This window comes from Frieseomelitta varia, unplaced genomic scaffold (assembly GCF_011392965.1).
Source record: "Frieseomelitta varia isolate USP_RPSP 00005682 unplaced genomic scaffold, Fvar_1.2 scaffold_924, whole genome shotgun sequence".
Lineage (NCBI taxonomy): Eukaryota > Metazoa > Arthropoda > Insecta > Hymenoptera > Apidae > Frieseomelitta > Frieseomelitta varia.
In genome coordinates, this window is record NW_025110728.1 from 150,785 (window position 1) to 171,429 (window position 20,645).

Genomic DNA, 20,645 nt, shown 5'->3' on the forward strand with positions numbered 1-20,645 from the left:
TACACCTGAATCTGGATGCGACATTTGAAAATCAGAAAAACAGAGACCTCTGACGCGTATGTCGGGACGCGGACATTTATGGGAAATTTCGCCTTTGATAGAATCCTCTAACTTCCGTCCAACCCTTCAAGACCCGGCGTCGTCATAAAATAAAACAAACAAAAATCGGACTCGCGACTGCGACGAGGAAAACAGCAGCGTGGAATGAAAACCAACAACATAAACCAACAAGAATGAGAAGAAGAAGAAAAAAAATAGAAAAATAAAGGGAGGACATGGACGGGAAAATAGAAAGAGAGGAGGGAAAAGCAGAGAACGTGTAATGGAAGCGAGTAGTGGTATCGAAATAATACGAAACGACGTGCTGTTTATGCCTGTTGATATTATCGTCGAATACCGTTCGAAGGAGAAAAACGGGCAAGATTCTCGGGGGAGGGTGAAACAGTGGGAGGGGCGAGGAAAAATGGTAAGAAAGTCTAAGAATACGTAAGAAAAGTAGACCGCAAGGAATGAGATCGAAAATAGGGAGGAAAAAAAGAAAAGGAAAAAGGGAAGGGTGAAAGAAAGGGGACAAAGCGAAGGAAGGGGGTGGAGATTCGTAACAAAAGGAATTAAAAGCCCTGCGGCGTGTCCCTGTCCATTTTCCCTTTTTTTTTTTTTTTTTCTTTCGATAGAAAGAGATGTCATTTAAAGGGTAGATTTTCCGGTTCGAGCGCCACCGGGTCCACGGAGACCCGTGCTACCGAATTAAAGTACGAAATTACACGAACACGTATACACACAGAGACGACTTTGGCCACCGTCTGACTTTTCCTCCTTGGAACGGTGTCGAGGAGCCGGCTGATCGAAGAAAATCGGTCTCCGAGTCTCCGGGCCGAGCTTGAGATCTTGATCGCGCCACACGCGAGGCCATTCTCGGCTGGCTTATTTATTTCTCTCGTAAAACCGGCGTCGTGACGCCGCTTCCGTTTTCATTGTGCACGAGCCGTGCCAACCGATAAAACAGTTGGCCTGGCCGACATGAAAAATTAGAAGAATGTAACGTCGCATTGTAAAGTCGCTTTATCGAGCCAGCCGCGTTTCGTCTCTCCTCTCTCTCTCCAATGTCGCCTTATTTCTTCGCCCGTACTCCTCTTCTGTTTCTCCTTCTCCTCCCTCTTATTTCCTCTTCCTATTTTCTCAGTCCTTTCCTCTTTTACATAGCTTTCTTCCAAGTATATGAAGTTTCGCTCTCGGTGAAACGGCGATTAGCCTTTTCCTCTGGTTCGTGATAAAACGTTACGGCTTTTTAAGTGACAGAAAAGGGTAAAGAAGGGCGTACCGAGACTGGCGTGCCCTTTACGAGCAATGAAACGGTTGCCGGCGGGAAAAGATTCGTCGCGGGAACGATCGCTTTCTCACTATACTAACGCGAATTGCATTCTTCGTTTTTCGACTAACCACCGAACTTTTCGAATGCTCTGAGTTGTATATATGTATTTGTTTGCTAGACTATCTTTTATTTAGACTATTATATTTATTTAGACTTTTATATAGACTATCTTTTTAGTTTTTATTGACACTTTCATGAACGTCGTTTTTACATACTATGACAATTTTAAGGATTTTCGAGAAGAAAAGTGCCTTCGCTGTGACATTTACTGCGTAGTGTAATAATAGAAACATCTTAAAACGAAATGACAGTGGAGGTTTCAAACTTTAAAATGAGCCCAAACTTCGACCATTGTACGATTTCTCTTTAAAAAATTATAACAGCTTTAATATTTGGATATTAAGTGGAAGTCATTGTGGAAATTATCGTAATTTTTATGTCGTATCTCATATGGAATTATTCCGTTCGATTTATTGCTTGTACGAGGGGAAATAAAGACGCAGAGAGGTAAGGTTAGCGACCGTTCTCCATTAAAGCGAAACATTTGGCATAGTTACAGCAGCGGGAGAGGGTCAGGAATATTTAGAGGTACTAATAGGTGTTCTGACTGCCATTATCCTACTTCTTCTGCTGGTGTTCGTCATTGTTCTACTTCTGAATCGACGGCAAAAACTTCAGAGCTCGCCGACTGTTCTAAAAAATCCATTTGGATTCGCCATAAACATGAAGGTAAGATCCAGCTCATAAATATGCCGAAACTTTTCCAGGGCGATAAGACGAATTTTAATTTGTCATTAAAAGTCCGCGAAGTTTGTCATCTGTCGGATGACACGAGTAGTCGACTCTCGTTCGAAACGGGAGGAAGAGAAGTAGTCCATTAACGAATATACAGTGAGAGTTGAAAGTGAATATACACTTTGAAGGCACCAGGTTCGTCTAATATTTCCTAGGAATTTTTTATGAAAATTTGAAGACTGTGATGAATAATTTGTTGATTTGGAATATTTTAGAGCAACCAATCTTTAACCACTTTCGCGGCTGATAAAAGTTTGATATGAAATTGACTAATACACGACTTTGATAATGAAAGAAGGGTTTATATGAATTTTATATGGAATTGAATATAGAAATTTATATTTATTTATTGTCAATAAAAGAATTTGCAAGTTTATTTTTTCATTGTAGATGTTAATTTTTTACCATTATGTCAACAGAGAAATTAAGGATAGACGAAAGTTAAGATATCTAATGAAAGTTAATAAAAATGAACTTTTTAACAAAGCTGCCATAATATTATCTCCGTCACGTTTGATTCATGGTCTAGTTATTCGTATGTGTCTGCACACACGTTCGAAATGCCACAAATGTGATATACTGCCATTGTTACCTCAGTCTTAATATTATACGAACTTCATTTTTACTATACTCATTCTTCACTCTCGCTTATATCATTATGAAATGTTTTTTTGCTGCGAATATAACTGACTTTTCCATGTACTTTCGATCGATATAAACGATTCGAACGATTTTCAGGGACTTCTACTAAATTTAACTCCCGGTGGAATGCTGACAGAGACTGCCAATCACGTATCGCCGGACATGCCAGAGGACGGAAGTATGCACGAGTCTTTGACAATGGAACAATTCAATTCACCCCTTGTCAGTCCACAGTATAAATCTACGTACGCGATAGTAGCCACTTCCGGTGAGTTTTATAACACGAAAGCCTTTGCTTCTTGGTGTCGAAAGAGCACAGATGAAATTTTTTTCTTCTCTGCTCACCGTACTTCAAATCAACTTACCTTCTTTATTGCACTCTTTGATTTTAAAAACTTGATTGCCATAAAACTGTAGGATATGCGTTACTTGGTTTCACAGTTTCGAGCGAATACTGTTTATTTATAGGAAATGTTTTTTTACGACGTGAAAACAAAATTTTAAATATTCCTTAAATAATGTTTTCAGTCTATGGTTTTCTCATCCATAAACTGTCGTCCTTATCTAAAGACGTACATATATTGGATTGAAATGAAATAGTATAATGCTGTTCGAAAATTGAAGAATATAAAGTGAATTAATTTCGTTAAATTTTCAGTTCAATAAATTGTTTGCGAAAACTATGAATATCGTAATTATAAATTTCATTTCTAAATATAATTAATAGTTTCGAGACTCGAAATAAAACATATATTTATATATCTGTCAGGAAGTCATCGTTTCTTTCAAAATCGTAACATGTTCGAATGTGTATGTACTTTCAAACTTGAATTCATTTATAAAACTAGAATATCTCTGTTTAAAATTGTCTGTGCAGGACTTTTGCATACCGCGACAACGTCGCTAAAAAAATAATTTTAATAAATATAAAACGTTTTACGATAAATATTATCACCTCGGAGCAAATATATCAAGTTTCAATATCAATCATTCAGAAAAAGATTCTTTTTAATCACCAATAACCGCTTTTCTTCGTCACATTAATTTTCTATTTTCGTACAACTCCGTTACATTAATTCATTTTAACACGCTTCTATAAAACTTTCATACACACAAGATCGATTAAAAGTACTCGAAACTCGTTTCGCTCTTCTCAACCCTCAGTTGATTATATTTTATGCAAAAGTAGCGAAATATCAAAAATGAGAAACTTTACTGAACGTGTATTCTTAGTATTTCCCGTATGAACGAGCAGCTTGAAAGATAAATAAAAATCGATTTCTTTCAAGAATCCCCGAAAGACCTGAAGGACGTGAACGTCTCGGAGGAGAGCGTTCGACTCGATACGAGACCTGAATCGACCATAGGACCGGCGAGTTGTTCCTCGTCACCGACAAACTCTCCTGCACGACATTCTCAACACTATAGGACCCTCCAAAGTTACACCAGTCCAACTGCAAAACTCAATATCGCGGCCACGTCTAATCACCAGCGGGACGTCGATCAGATCCACTCGAAACGCTGGCACACAGCGCCTAAAGAGAAACACAAGGTTCGTTCGCTAGTTTCAATCTAGAATCTACTCAAAAGGACGAAATTGATTAATCGGCCCTTTGGTTCAGACAAAATGTAGATAAAATCTAAATCGAAGGGTTGTGATCAAATAAATATATGGACCAAAGAAAATATTTTGTTTTATGTATAATCGATGCATCGTTTTAAATTTTAAAGGATCGTTCAATTACTGAATACATTTGAAACAGAATGCTTAAACTTATAATGCTTAATTTGATGTATCATATATTATGTTATTATGTTTATAATAAATTAATCATATATTATGTTATTATGTTTATAATAAATTAATCAGAATATTTTGGAAAGATCATGAACAGCATAATAGGAAATATATATTATATGTAACATAGATAAAATAAATTGTGACAGGGAATATGTAAATATTGTTTATCATATAAGTTCAACAATTTTGAAATTATAATATATCTTTTATGAAGAAGATATTGAATTTCTAAAGCTACATGATAATTCTGAAGTTTAAGGAATTGGTTTCAGCTACGTATAAGAAAGGGTGAGTTTAGCTACGTTAAAGAATGAAACAAAGTGTCTGTACATTTACCCGGGAAACTCCTTAATTACTGTCACCCACATCTACAAAATTACATTACGTTAAATAAACATTAGTTTAAATTAAATTTCAGCTTGAAAAGTTCAAACATTGAATCTCTAACTCTTTCGTAATGTAATTTAGCATACACCTGCAGATCATTTTTCCAGGAAAGTTCTGGATCTACGAAATTGCATTTCAATTAATTCAAATTAAATTTTACCTTAAAAATCCCAAATGTGGATTTCTACTTCTTCTGTAATATCATTTACCATATGATAATTATTATAAGTATAATTTACGTATAGATCCCTTTTCAAAAAAAAAAGAACATCTTAATTTCTAAAACTTGATTAAATTTCAAATTAAAATTTTAAATCTCGAAAGCTCAAAAATTGAAAAAAAAGACTCTCCATCTGTTCCACGATATAATGTTCTATCCACTCACAGTGAAGCTCCACTACAATTTCTATTTTGTCAAAAGTTAGGAGAGAGAGAAATTAAATTTACATCCTAAATCTATCTAAACACCTCTAAACTAAGATTAATGAAAAATGTTCTCGTGTTATAGCAAACGATTATTTTGCCACATTCGCAGATACCCGCACCTGTTGTCAGCTGGAACATCGCACCCAGCATGAACAAACCGTACAAGTGCAAGGAGATAGAGCCCACCAACATACCGCGACAGTGCCTACGTACCACGGAGAAACTTGGCTCGAGGAACATTGGCGAGGTACAGACGATAAACGATTGGGAAATGATGCGCTTCGCTACGTGCACGTGCACGTGGAATGCAGTTCGGCTATCTCGTGCACGCGTTTCGTTTCCTATCATAACTAACACGAGTATGATGATGAAACGCGAGATTCTCGTTTTCGCCGGGTTTCCGTAATCTCGAACACTCGCTCGTTAGATTGAAACGGCTGTTTGAACTTAACTTACTTGATAATAACATATCGATGCTATATAAATATATTTATACATTTATAAATAAACTGTGGATGCTGATACGGTCGCGCGGAATTTTTGCATAAAGATGTGCAGCCCAGTTGATAATAATGAATAAAATACGTAATATCTTTTCATATGTAATACGCAAAATGTTACTTGAATTGCAGATTCTTGTGATTTTGCAGCTTAAGGTTTCGATAAAATTATTTCAGGATTTTGATTGATTTAATTAATTTATTATGAATTAATAAATTATTGATGACACTGAGGAAACGATTTGGGTAAAACCCATTCGGGAGTTGTTTAAAATACCAATTACTCTAAGGGATTTTCATTTTCTCGTTTATTACGTTCGCGGTTATACTTACTTGCGGTGATAATATTGATATAATAAATATAGCTCATAAATAGACTGCGGGTGCTGATACAGTTATGGGGAGTTTTCACTCTATACTCTGGAAATTTTTTCTAACACGATTAATTATCAACTTCAGTATATTTTTACAATGGAACCTTCGCAGAACCGAGGGTTTTGTTTCGAAGAGGAAAAAGTTATAAATGTTTGTAAATTTATTTTTGCAGCAGCAAAAGTTCGCTATTTTTCTGTCTTTTATCAGTGGATACGATGCAAGAAATAATTTTCAGGTCAATAGAGTGCAAAAAATTAAAAATCTAACAATAAAATAAAATTATTATAAATTAGTAAAAATTATTATAAAGAAGTAAGACATATAAGAAATATAAAATTATTATGAAATATAAATAACCAGAATAAAATGCAATAAAATTATAATATTATAATTTGTAATATTGCAATATAATTATTTGTACTTGCATTATTATATTTAATAATATTACAGTAATATAATATATAATTATGATATAATACAATATAACGAATAAAACAAATCTTCATTTAGATTATTTCTTTACTTTTTCGTTTGTTTATGTATTCATTTTTTCCTATTCGTCTTTAATATTTTTATTTAACATTTAAATAACCATCGTTGCATTTTTGTAGTGTTTCTCAGCTATTGCTAAACGACCGATCATTTAAAATATTCAAATAACACAATTATAGAAGTACGAATTCGCATGAATATCCACAGTCTACTAATAAAAAGAACGAAAAATTTTATCGCGCTCGGAAAAACCCGAGAAATAATTAGGATCAATGTTAACGGTTGAGTCGGCGCTCGAATCGCGTGATCGATAAACCAAATGGTATCAGTGGCAATGTAACACGGTTCTGTTACGATTCCACAATACACGGTAATACGTTCGTCTGCAAACTACAGGGAAACTTTGCCCGCGAAACATCCAAGGAGAACGACAAGCGCTGAGATAATGCACTTACTGTGTACGTTATGCACATAATAAGATGTGCACACGGACGTAGATTCTCGTCGATATACTTCCTTGATTCGCGCGTGTATTAATGACGATAGCGAGCCGAAGAAGCTGCGAAGAGTTGTTTCCCAGTCCCTTCGACGATTAATGCACAAACGATTGCGAAACGTTGCGCATCATTCACGTGCAATATGCCTCCTAACCGAGAGTATACCAATTGTCTATCGTAGTTGTGTAATTTTCAAGATTAACGACTTAAACAAGAACTTATGCTTTTCTAAATAATACATCCAGAAAGAATTGACATCACTAAAATTATCAGAAGCCTACATTGCTCCTTGAATATCAGAACAATAATTTTTTAACAATTAACATCTCCAAAATTTGCAGAAAGCAGGATTGACTGTTGATATTCCTTAAATATATTTATTTAATATTAGTATAATTATAATTATATTTAATATATATATTTATTTAATATTAGTATAATTATAATTATATTTAATATATATATTTATTTAATAAGTATAGTTATAATTATATAATTATATATTTATTTAATAAGTATAATTATAATATTTAATAGTATAATTATAATTATATTTAATATATATATTTATTTAATATTAGTATAATTATAATTGATACAAGTACAATATATAATATAGTGTAATATAATATATTAGTACAATATTAATAATTTATTCAGAATTAATAATTCTTAACAATTAGCATCCCGAAGGTTGACAAGACGTCAATACCTAGTATCATTCGCTCCTTCGATATTATCACCGCTAACAATTCTTTGTCGTGATTCACAGGCGATAGTGTGCGAAGCGGTGGGATTAGAGGACGTGGTGGCTGATGCTCCGAGATTGGTGGTGGCTCGCGTTCCCACTTGCGCCGGCGACATTCGAGCCGGTAGTACGACGGACCAAATAAGAGAAGTCCGATTTCTGTCCAGCCTGTCCGATCCGAACGTGGCTCGGATCCTGGGAGTGTGCACCGTGGAACCAGTCCCGTGGACGATCATCGAGTACACGGAACTCGGTGATCTCGCCCATTATCTTCAGTACAGTGTGCCACTTACGGGAACGCTTAGGCCAAGCTGCAATTTGAAAGCCCTTAGGTGAGATACCGCTATTCGCCGCGGTGTGCACCGATTCTAAAGCGGCGCGTAGATGCATATGTAGTACACGACCGTCGTGGCGCACACCGATGATCGGTGTATGTACGGCTGACTTGTAGGAGCGTTGCGAAATGTTATTATAGTGACGATGGTCACCACCGATCACTATAATAATTCACGGATGAATAGTGTATTCACTTGTCACGCGCGACCTCTCTTTTATTCGGCGCAATCGTACGTGCCTGGTTCGTTGATAACATACCCGATTGATCTTAATGGCACTTCCGTGTTGTACAGCTTCCGATTATACTATACGATTACGGGATATATATATATAGTGCCGCCGCTGAAAATGTTCCTTTGTTGCTCCGATAATAATTAACGTGATTTATATTGTTAAATGTTTCGCGAACGCGAGGGAAATAGAGAAATTCGAAATTTAAAAGCGAACGAAGGTTTATCAATCTTTCAATTTCTATGCGCGTCGATGAGTAGACCTTTATTTATTATTGACGAGTTGATAGGTGCAGAGGTTTAAATTTACGTCACTACCAGATTACGGATTTTCACGTGTTTTACAGGAAATTTAAAAGCTCCACGAAATACACGTAATAATGTTTCGAAAATACAGAACCGCGGTCTACTCATTACGCTGTCCAATTCCATTTTATCGACCATATATTTACACATCCTCTTTGTGTCACGTTTTCGTTCATCAAGTTCAACATTTTATAAGATAATAACTCGCAATTTTTCAAAACGGAAGCGAATAAAATTCTTGAAACCAAATCGTCGACAGAAAGAATAGATGAAAATTTGTAGAATTTTACATCGTCGATAATTCAAGCCATAAAAGTGATCCTATAATTCCACTGACAAACGAAGCTCAACTTTGAAAGCGACGCGACCTTAGAAATAGAAATCGTCTCGTTGCACGCACGATGCTTACAGGTCAGACAAACGAACAAACGGAACTATCAATTAACGTGGACAGATTCAAATGCAAGCTTCGTGTTATACTTTCAGTCAAAGCTGCCTGATGTACATGGGGGCGCAGATAGCATCGGGCATGAGGTTCCTCGAGTCGAAGAATCTGGTGCACAAAGACCTGGCAGCCAGAAACTGTCTAGTGGGCCGCTCTTACACCGTGAAAGTGACCGACATAGCGATGTGCAGTGACCTTTACAAGAAGGATTACAGTGACATAGGCGGCAGACCGCCGGCGCCAATCAGATGGCTGCCGTGGGAAAGCATTCTGCTGGTAAGGCTGAAATGATTTTCGTTGGGCCGACGACTCTTGTTCTCGTCTATAACGAGCACGTTCTAGATCGATCCGTAAATGGCAATAGTACCAATGAACTTGCGCGTTTCGATTCCAGGACAGGTACACTTGCTCGAGCAGCGTCTGGTCGTTCGCTGTCACTCTGTGGGAAGTGATGAGCCTAGCCAGAGAGAAACCGTTTCAACATTTAACCAACGATCAGGTGATACAGAACGCCGAGCACATGTACTACGGAGCCGAGTTACAGGTATTCGAATGTCATCTCTCTTTCCTTTGTAGTATACTTTAAGAATAAATATAGGGATTGTTAGGAGAAATTTTTACTCAAAAGTGGGTGAAGTTTTTAATTAATTTAATTTAATTTAACTTCATTTTTCATTTCGTTTCATTCTATTTTATGTTTATTGTTTTAATTGCTTTAATGCTTTTTTCCCTGATAAATTTGTATCTTCATTCCAGATATATCTTCCGAAGCCAACGATGTGCCCGGAGGAAGTCTACAAGATGATGTGCTCGTGCTGGCGGAGGGACGAGACTTCGAGACCGACGTTCAAAGACATTTACACGTTCCTGAAAAATATAATCGCGGACTATCGACCTGGTGCATAAAACGATCCCAGTTAACTGTGATACATAAAAACAAGCGATGAATGTCCCCTTTAGAACCGATTAAAAAAAAAAAAAAAAGAAAAGAAAGAAAAGAAAGAAAACAAATCCCAACGTCGGGACTCGACGGAAGTGTACAATCGTTAGTTTTAGTGCATGCCGTGGAGAACGAGCCGCGTTGAGTCTCGAGATTTTTCTCGATCGTAGAGACGATCGGAAAGGAGAGAGATGATCGCGATGCACTCCTAATCTCCGAAACCGAAGCAAGACGAAAAAGTTCTTCTGTTCTCAAGCACTCAATCACCGACTGCGTCGATCGGGCAAAAATACCACTGAAAATATATATATGTATATGAAAATGGAAGAAGATCCAGCTGGTATTTCGGCGAATTTTTGCCCGGTCGTTCGACAAAGATGTCGCCTCAATATTTTCTAGTCAGCTCGGTCCTTCAATTCCTACGAAAGTGCTATATATCGTGTACAGTATTCTGAACACTAAGGGCGCGTATATCGCGATGCTAAGCACCGATAAGTCTATCCACTTGTACATATGAAACTAGATACTGATGCTAGAGGTAAACGCTGGGAATTATCACGACTGCTGGTGCCTTCGAATGATATATTCAATCTTGCTCCTTCGAACAGAGAAACTACGATGCACGCAGATTAATTACGTTGATGTTGACACATTGTATACAAGTGTTGAAATTTCCTCAACTTGAATATATCGAGACGTTTTGTCAGTAAATATGATATCGTCATCATATATCGATGAATCATGTCATCTTCACAATGTGAATATACTTCGAGACATTTTCAATGAAAGTAAAATCTTGCGCATGGATTTGTTTGATCCTAGTATGGATTCTCATCATCGTATCGTCGTCACAATTTGAATACAATTTGGAAACATTTGGAATGAAGGTGCAAATCTTGTAGATTTATTTAATCTTAGGGTGGATTCTCGTCGTCGTATCATCGTGACAATTTGGATACTCTGAGGTATTTGCAATAAAAGTACAACTATTTGTGCATTGACAATTCTTCTGTGATCATCATTACAATCTTTTCGCTTCTCTATGTTTTTTAATCATTAGAAAATAAAAATATTATTAGAAATCTTCATTCTCCAAATATATGTTTACAACATACAAATTGTTGTAATTCACACAAAATTTTCCAACACTTAAGCTTCGAATTCGCTCACACATATTTTAATTGCCTACATGAAAGTGAAAAATTAATTTTTCCTTTCACTTTTCGCATATTGAGACAAATACTCTGTCAACGATACTATCATACTGTTTTTAAATATTTATTAAAACAGACGTACATTGTATTATACAACAATTAACTTATTTATCTCTCGTACACAATGTGTTAACAATTTATACGAGCAACAAGCGCGATGGAGTGTAAATCGTTCGGAAATCGTGGTCATATAACGATTCTAATATAAACCTCCGATTCTATGTTCATATCACGGTAATAGAAATTCTCGTACTTCTCGAAGCGACACGTCGATCCCACCAGCAACGCGAAAGTACCCGCTTATACTTGTACATTCGAAAGCCCGTCGTACGTAGCAAAGTACTTATATCGTTCCATTGTATTCCTTTCCGTTCGAATGAGAGACCTCACATCTTTAGCGGGCGTAGATTCGAAAAAAAAAAGAAAGAAAAGAAAAGCCCGACTAAACTCTGTTCTTCGCGAGAACCTAAACGCATAATCATCACGCTCCTTCCTTTGATTTATCATTAAGAGCAGAGAGGACAAACAACGAGAGAGAGAGAGAGAGAGAGAGAAGGAGAGAGAGAATGAAAAGAGGCATGAACAATCGTTGTAACCGCTCCCAGAGGAATCGATCACGCGATTCTCTGAGCTCTCTGTGTCGCCTCGAACTTCGAGAAACCGCGAACAGAACGTTCGAACGCGATGAATGCTACCAATGGTAACAACTGTCGATGGTAACACGCACTGGACGATGATTTTTCATGTTGTGACGATGATAATGACGCGGTAAGTGTTGCGATATGTTGGCCATCGCGGGAGAACTGTTGGTAAAGTGCCAAACGGAGTGAAGCGTTCGAACGTTCCCCTCTGCACGCACCTTTCTGTAATTGTTAAGATGGATTCAAGTATACGTTGAAATGATTAACAATAAAGTACTGAGTGTTCCTTTCTGACTGCAGCTGCGTTTTCCTTTGCGCGTGTTCTTTCTCATTTTTCATTTCTTACTTACTTCTTCGTTCTCGCGGGGATGATCAGTGCGGACGTTTATGCATTTACGGAAGGTTAAAATGTAGAAAAATATATTGTATAATTTATATATTATAATATAATATAATATATATATATATATATATAAGTTTTTATTCAGATTCTTTATTAGATATAAATTTGTATTTATGAAAATACAAATTTCCATGTGCAATCTACTACTGATAAGTAGCACTAATTCAAAGTTTATCAAAGATAACACATCAAGTATGCAAAAAATATCCGAAGAAAAGTATATTCAGAAAATGGAAGAGGTCTTTATTTAAATACTGATTTTATTTACATTTATAGGAACGTAAATTTGCATATACGTCCGCAAGTTAGATATATGTAGAACGTGATACTCTAATTCGAATTTTTTTCAAAAATATAGAAGATAGAATTTCTTGTTATCAATGAAGTAATTTCAAACGTTAGTTATTTTAGTTATTCGCAAATAGCAATTTCAAAGTGACATTAAACATTAAGAATTTTAAATGAGATTTGAAAGAAAAGAAATATTTGTTCGAAGTAATCATACGAGAATATTTTAACATTGTGACATAATACCATGTCGAAACGATAATAATTCGAAAGAATAATTTTTCGGTAAACGAATCTCTAGTTGACATATATACGACATACAGAAATGTATAAAATATCAAAAGTGAATTACTTGTTGTAATTTTAAATACTGAAAAAAAATTTCATTTCTTTAATTACGTTTGCGAAAATATGAAACAACAGAATTTTCTTTCATTTCATTTATTTTTACATTTCTCTAATGCAAGTTCCGGTTGTCAGTGATTCTAGCGTTAGTAATTGTCTTTCAAATTTATTATCTCTCAAACACGTTCAATAAACCTTTTCACGTCTTTTCCTTGAATTTAAAAAAAAAAAAAGAGAACAGAGATCGACGAAATTTACTCGTCAAACATGTGATTCGTGTTAAGGAAACCGTGTTCCTGCAAGAATTCTCCGTACCTCGGAGACAATGTTACGAAATGACAAGAATAGCCAAAGATAAAGATACATATTATTCAACCAACCCTCGGTCACGATACTGCCCATTTATCTCGAGGAAAATATTTGCTTCCCCGCAAAGAAGGATAAGATAACTGCGTGTAAATTTCTTCATAAAATTCGCGAACATCGGAATATCGCTATAACGGCGTAATGACGATATAATTTCAGTGTCACTGACAAAAAGAACATCACGCAACGTTCGATAAAACTTTCGATAAACGGATGTGTATGTCCGTAAAAGGTCGAACCGGGAATGGCTCGAGTCACTTAAACGGATAACTGAGCACGGAACGTTCACTCGCCGGTGGCAAAGTGCACCTTAAAGTTTCGACCACCAACAGCTACCACGGTTTTGATATCTGAAAACGTTGCCGGAACAATCGTTCGTTGGCCAGGTACGAACGAGTCCTCGAGGTGGTTCCATTAAAAGATGAGTGCCGCTCATAAATCACCGGTAAACCTTTTATCGGCACAATTCGGATAACACTGCTCCAGCGTCAAGACGTGGCTCATTAATCTTTTCTCAACGAAATGCACGGATCAGGCCCCCGATCATAGACGATCCGCACCGGAAAATTGATGGCAATTTTATAGGAGCTGGAAAGAACTTCGAGACGAGCGCGCTGACGCTTTTAATCCTTCCGATGAAAATCTTGGATTATTGGAATATTTAGCACGCGGAATACTGTAGAAAAATGACTAAAGGTTAATAAAATATAAAATGATTAAAAATTGATGTACAGTTATTGATATAGCAAAAAAGACTGCCACGTGAAACTTACATATTTATAAAATATTAAATTAACAGTAAAAATTCAATGAAAGCGTATTTTTTCATTTTATAGTATTATCTAGTTATTCAAAATTTTTTGCCGATGATATCCACCTTATTTTAATCATTCTAAAATGTTACTGTAATATCAAATATTACTGTCGTGGCAATCAACGTGCTCACATTGTGGAAAATGTAATTTATCGGCGAGAGGAAATTCAAAGAATCGTAACAGTGAACATGTCAATATTATAGAACGAATCTTCACTGCTTCTTCTTCCGATAAATTGTACAAATTTTTTATTGACGAAAGAAGATTCGAGGAGAAGTTAGAAGAAGCAAATAGAGAAGATCTTCGATTTTGTTTCAATTTTTACTGACAAAATTCAAAGAGAACATTGCAACAACAATGCAATATATTACAAAATAAATATTCGATCTTTCTTTTGATCGAACGAACTTTTATTGACAAAATTCAAAGAGAGCACACATGACAGCCAACGCGTCAATATATTGTAGAATAAATCCTCGACGGCTTTCTCTCACGATGAATTCTACAAATTTTTATTGACAAAAGAAAAAATTCGGAGAAAGCATCGCTCAGCGTATCAATATTGTAGAGTAAATCTTCGATGCTTTCCCTCTCGGTGAATTCTACAAATTTTTATTGACCAGAGAAGACTCGACGATAGATTAGAAAAGAGAGAAAATAGGAAGATTCGGAGGAAAACGTAAGCAACTCGATATTGTCGCTGGTGTCAAAGATCAAACATTAATCCGGTCGTCAACGCGTTTAACAAGCAGTACGTGCGTCAATTGTTTACTCGCTAGGGGAAGTACGAAGGCGCGCATCACTCTGGAAATCACCGTGGCCGATCGATCGGATCGCTTCAAGACAGAACTAACAACGTGTTCGTACGTTGGTCTCGTAGAGATATAATGAAATGCACGGGCGATGAAATGGACGAGCGGGTGCCTGTCCGTGCCTGTGTGCGTGCGTGCCGTGTGTAACGTTGCTCGCTTACGTTTATATAATGCTCGACCCGGAAAAGTGAGACCATTGAATCGTCGACTGTCAAACAGGCACGCGTTCCTCGACACATCATCAACGGCACCATGAAGCTCTGTCTGTCTGTTCTTCTTGTTGCTTTCGTGGCCACCTTTCTGCACTCCATCGGTAAGAAAGCAGAGATCTAACTATCGAATCAGTTCGCATGACACTTTGAAACCATTGTCGAACTTGAAATGGGTTAATTTAAGTAGTTCGTTTCTCGATATTTCAGTTTTATGATTATTGAAATTACAGTTATTTTCGATACGTCAATGGAGTTGTGCGAGATCAGAGGATCGAACGTTTTAGTTAAACGTTTGAATTATGGGATTTTGAATATCTGGAATATTTAGGATTATTGAACACGTGCGAATAATTTTAATAAAGTTGTTTTTATTGAAGTAGAAATAGAGTGTATATTTTTTTATTATTTTATTATTTTATTATAATTTTTATTTTAATTATTATTTTTATTATAATTATCTACTGTTATTTTAATTATAAACGCCTATTTGTTTTCTACATGTAAAACATTTAAATTTCATATAATATCTCTTAACTACTGTTTTATATTCTCTTATCGAATTCCAATAAATAGACAATTTAAAGAATATCTTTATGATAAATTAGTTTCTTAGACAAATTTTTAAATATTTGATGATCAATATCTTTTAATTTGATTTAGTTACAATTATATTTAAAATTTTCAATAATAACCAAAGTAATTTGACTTTTGAAATGGAATGAATTTTATTTAAATGATGTTCTTCAAATGAAACGAAATTCTATTCAAATGAATCTCGTCCACCAGTACTATCTTCAATCTTCATCGTTCAACGTTTAACTGCAATCATAGATTTTACAACGCCATGTTAAAACCGATGATAGAGTTACAAACTCTCTTTTGATCGTTGGAAGATCGAATAGTCTTCTTTCCCGCAACATTGTGATAAATTGAAATATTCGCCCGAGCGATCTTGCTTCAATCCTTTCCTCGTTTCGTTCGGTCCACTAACCCTATGTTGAAACCACTTTTATTGAACAATCCTTGACAACAGCATGATAGGATAATAATATGAATATTCCAGAGTATACAACTGGAAACAGTATATGTCCTCAAGAGAATTGCCTGGAATCGACGAAATGCGACGACTTGATAGTTGGTTATACGTGTCCAAAATCCAGTGAAGCGTGCTGCAGCATAGGTAAGTTTGTATGACTTAATATGATTTTGAAAAAGAAATTTTTTAAAAGGGCTGTTTCCTGAAAAAAGAATTTATAGTAATACAATATTAATATATAATATAATATTAATATGGTAATATTAATATATAATATAATATTAATATGGTAATATTAATAATTAGTACTTTAACTAATATATAGTAATAATAAGACGCTAATTAAAGTAAAACGCTATTAAATAGCAACTTGATATTCAAATTAAATTGCAAGTTTTTTTAAAGTTGTATTAAATTTTAATTTAGCTTTACAAAATATTTTTTAAAATACTATTGCTAAAACGCCAAATAAAGTTCTCATACATAATTCCTTCCTAATAAATATAACATGTGAATAGTTACAGAATCATACTTCTACTCAAGCAGTCGAATTACTAAAAATTTCATCTATTTCGTAAATATAAAAACAGCGTGACAAATATTTAGAAAACAAAACTGAAATTCCCAGCATTCGCGAATCTTTTCTTCAGAAATAAAACTAAAGCTAATAAAAACAATAAATTGTTATACCATGAGTCATTCGGAATAGTCGGTAAATCTGCAAATAACGCCATAAATATATACAAAACGAAGAATATTTATTTTGCTGGCCGTTTGCTGATAAGCAGTTCGTGAAAGGGGCTTGACGTCGGTTTAGTTTGAAAGTAATTTACGTATTTCCATCGTTTGCACGAGTTCTTTATTGATGTCCGCGAGCTGGTATGGAAACGGCACGCTTTCGTTTATTCCCGTCACGGTATAAAATACACACAGAAGACCAATGGTAATTATGAGGCGGTAACGATAACGTAACCGTGCGTTACAACTGGATATAGCAATTTCACGCTCGCCGGTACGGCACACACGCAACACCATAATTTCTACTGTGCCAAATCGAATACTCTCGAGATTCACTTTTGCGCGCCGTGAATTTCGAACGAACACGTCGACAAGTTAATTCATGCGTCACCGTGTCCGCACTTTCACGAAACATGTCGCTAGCCTAACACTATGTCCACGTTCTTTCAGTTTATTCTTCTCAGTTTGTTCCTCTGTCTCGTTTGCTTGCTTCAATTATCTTTTCGTTGGATAGTTTAAAAAAATATATATATAATAAATCATTATAATTATGTTAAGTCTTTGGAGACGTGATAGAGAAATACTTTTTAGTGATTTTTCTTTTCCTTTTAAAAAAGAAAACATTCTGTTAAATCCAAAGATATAAAATGGACGAACAATTTGTGAAATTTTGTACAAAATTCATTCTCATATCTAATATTATGACGGTCGATGTTTCCTAAATGTTCAAGATCAATAATTAATTTCATTTCCTCAATCGGATCGAGTAAAAAAAATAACTCCTACGATATTACGATTACATTGATTTATAACATCTAATTAATTTTAATAACGTTAAATAACTAAGACCATTCGTTTTATAATCACAATTAATATTTCCTTGAAGTAGCGTTTTCTTCTCAGAACCGTGTCTCAGCAGGAAGAGAATTACTCTCGTATCACCAGCGCGTAAACTACATTTCCAACAAAGATAAGAGAAAAATAAAATTTTCTTGAATTAACCAATTATCGAACTTGCCTCGTCAGACTCTCGGCAATTCCTAGAAACTCTTCACCAACGTGTCAAGAGTAGTATCGACCTCCGCAATTTCTACATCCTGGTTTGCTACATAAACCTCGCGTACTCTGTTCGCAGTGAAATGGGAGCACAGAACACACTGCCGACACTTCAGTGGCGAATGCATGAACTGGTGCAACCAGGACCTGCGTCAAACGGTCGTCGATTGTCCAGCTGACAAAGTCTGCTGCACGTTGGTTTAATCGATCAGCAAGGGTGAAAAACAGGCGGCAACAAAAGGCCTGTCCACCGTCTGGATCGTAGCGTTAATGTGGGCGATTAGTTTCGACATCAGCTGCGGCTCGTATCTGACGCGAATGCAATATCACGCGATGCGACGCATCTGTTCCGGTTAGAACGGTAGAAAACCGGCTTAATTGGTTTTACAATTGCAACGGTAGACGCGCGACGTGCGGGCTAAACCCGCATGCCGAATGAAAAATGGCAAACGCCGCGTGATAATTGCGAATACGCGAACACGTGTAGACGAGACGTTCGTCCGCGTGAAATTAGTGCGAGTGTTAAAACGTTGACTCTTTTGTACATTGTGAACGACCGTGGTGATTCGACGCAATCGTTCGCAACGTGAAAAGTAGACTTTGGTACGTAAAATCGCACGTAAGGGAGAAGGAGAGGAAAGTATTTATGATAAATGAGATATGAGTATTTGATAGACGACGTGATTATTTTATTCTTTCCATCTTTTCACGATGTAATTAATAGTTACGATTTATTGTTACTGTTTGTCGAAGAGATTCTTGTAATTAATTCATTAGAGTTACAAAGAAAATACGTAGGAACTAAAAGTATTTGAATAGAAGAGTTTAACAAGGATTTTTATTTATTATTTAACAATTCGCAAATATTAATGAATTTAAAAATTGTATTGTAGAGGAATGGGAAAAACTAAGGCAAAATATCATTGAAGAATATAAATTTTTGCTCAAAGAATGACTGCCTGTTGTTAAATGCAAAGAATCGTTTTTCACGAAATGTACTATCATTTTGATACCCGCTAAATGTTACCATATTTTTATTTCTTTTCTTTTTAACGCAAAATGTTATGTATTACTATTGTTTAATTTATGTTACTTATGCATGTTGATAAAAGCACTACGGAAGAATGCATCGCTTGTTTTATAAGAAGAACTTTAATAATTTTTGTCTATATACAATATTTTGAATCTTTATTAATAGTGTAATAAAAGATTAAAATATGATCATATTGGTAAAATGTAGGAGCAATCCAAAAATGTTTATTGAAATTAGAAAATATTTATAGAGGATATATTTAGAATAAAACGCATATCGAACAAATGTTTGTCGTTTATCTTTGTTGAGCGTGATTTCTCTGAATAAAATAGTATAAATCAATGACACAACATTCTATAATCTGCGTTCTACTATCTATGTACGAGCAAACTATCTTTGAGAGTACGGAACAATCATCTCTTTATCTCTTTCTAGTAATTTATCTCTTAATCACAGACAATCATCGACAAATTTAATATCACGGAACAAAGATGGGACCTAAAGCAAGAATTTCGTTACTCTCAAGCATGTCATACGATCCCTGAGACGATAGTTGTTATCTGTAAAAGACAGAACTAACATCTTACACTAATAAAGTATATAAAGAGAAGAGAATGTAATAATTATAGATTTTTGTCATTTCAATAGATTTTTATTAATATTTGCACCAGCAAAGTTACGTACTATAAACATTTAATAAAAAGAAAAATCGTCTTTAAAGCAAAAATCGTTTCGAAAAATCGAAAGAAGAAACCACGAGATGTATATATGAAATGACAAACGTCGATACACTTCCACGAATCCATCGGTGCAAAACTGATTATCAAACGTCAGATCGCTGCATAATAATCGCGTCGATATAAATCCAACGCGAGGGACTGGAAAGAAGCAGGAAGAACGCTGGCAAGAGAGTGAAGAGAAGCAGGAAGAAATAAGAAATGGATGGGAAGGGGTACGCGTAGCTGGAGGCAATGCAGGCAGGACGTTTGACAGTGGAGGAACGCACGCACAAGGAGATTCAGAGTCGTGTTGGTCAGCCCTCGGGGGGTCACTCGAAGAATCGCTTGCAGAAGCGAGAGGTAAGACGCCGCGGGCTTCTCTCCTATCGTCGGCCATCTCTGCTCGCCGGAGATAAGAAACCACGGAACGATGACGCATTCGTCAATGTGAATTAACTTTGTAAAATGTTGGCGCCTGAAACGAGTAACGAAACAACAAAAACGAAGAGAAAAGTGCCACGCACTGGCACGAGGATCGTTTGACTGGCGGGATGAATCCTTCGTCTGTATTAACGGTGGATCGAAGAGAACGCGAAGAAGCAGGGAAGAAGAGGCATGTTGCCCGAGGCGAGACACGAGGAACATGTGACACTAAATATAGAAACACGCGACGAA

General features: G+C 35.9%; 2 protein-coding genes across 3 annotated transcripts in view; both read left to right on the forward strand.

The window, feature by feature from the left end:
* LOC122537684 (discoidin domain-containing receptor 2-like) overlaps positions 1-12,446 on the forward strand; it is a 99,659-nt gene extending 87,213 nt beyond the window's left edge. The window contains exons 9-16 of one of the 2 annotated variants that reach the window (XM_043671059.1): positions 1,926-2,101; positions 2,906-3,077; positions 4,099-4,361; positions 5,533-5,670; positions 8,060-8,367; positions 9,394-9,628; positions 9,747-9,896; positions 10,109-12,446. In XM_043671059.1, the coding sequence (XP_043526994.1) occupies positions 1,926-2,101; positions 2,906-3,077; positions 4,099-4,361; positions 5,533-5,670; positions 8,060-8,367; positions 9,394-9,628; positions 9,747-9,896; positions 10,109-10,258 (1,592 nt within the window). In that variant the 3' untranslated portion in view covers positions 10,259-12,446. The remainder of the gene's footprint in view (positions 1-1,925; positions 2,102-2,905; positions 3,078-4,098; positions 4,362-5,532; positions 5,671-8,059; positions 8,368-9,393; positions 9,629-9,746; positions 9,897-10,108) is intronic. The other variant, XM_043671061.1, reaches the window with a different exon arrangement.
* Positions 12,447-15,377: 2,931 nt separating this feature from the next.
* On the forward strand, positions 15,378-19,528 carry LOC122537687. The gene is made up of 3 exons (XM_043671067.1): positions 15,378-15,489; positions 16,452-16,568; positions 18,298-19,528. Exons 1-3 carry the CDS (start codon positions 15,429-15,431, stop codon positions 18,420-18,422), a joined length of 303 nt encoding a protein of 100 aa, XP_043527002.1. The 5' UTR covers positions 15,378-15,428; the 3' UTR covers positions 18,423-19,528.
* The last annotated feature ends 1,117 nt before the right edge of the window (positions 19,529-20,645 follow it).

Excerpts from the sequence above, each read along its gene's own strand:
- LOC122537687 (XM_043671067.1), top strand. The coding sequence starts at position 15,429 with ATGAAGCTCTGTCTGTCTGTTCTTCTTGTTGCTTTCGTGGCCACCTTT. Across the intron at positions 15,490-16,451 it reads CACCTTTCTGCACTCCATCG|AGTATACAACTGGAAACAGT; the intron begins GTAAGAAAGCAG and ends TGAATATTCCAG. Across the intron at positions 16,569-18,297 it reads TGAAGCGTGCTGCAGCATAG|TGAAATGGGAGCACAGAACA; the intron begins GTAAGTTTGTAT and ends CTCTGTTCGCAG.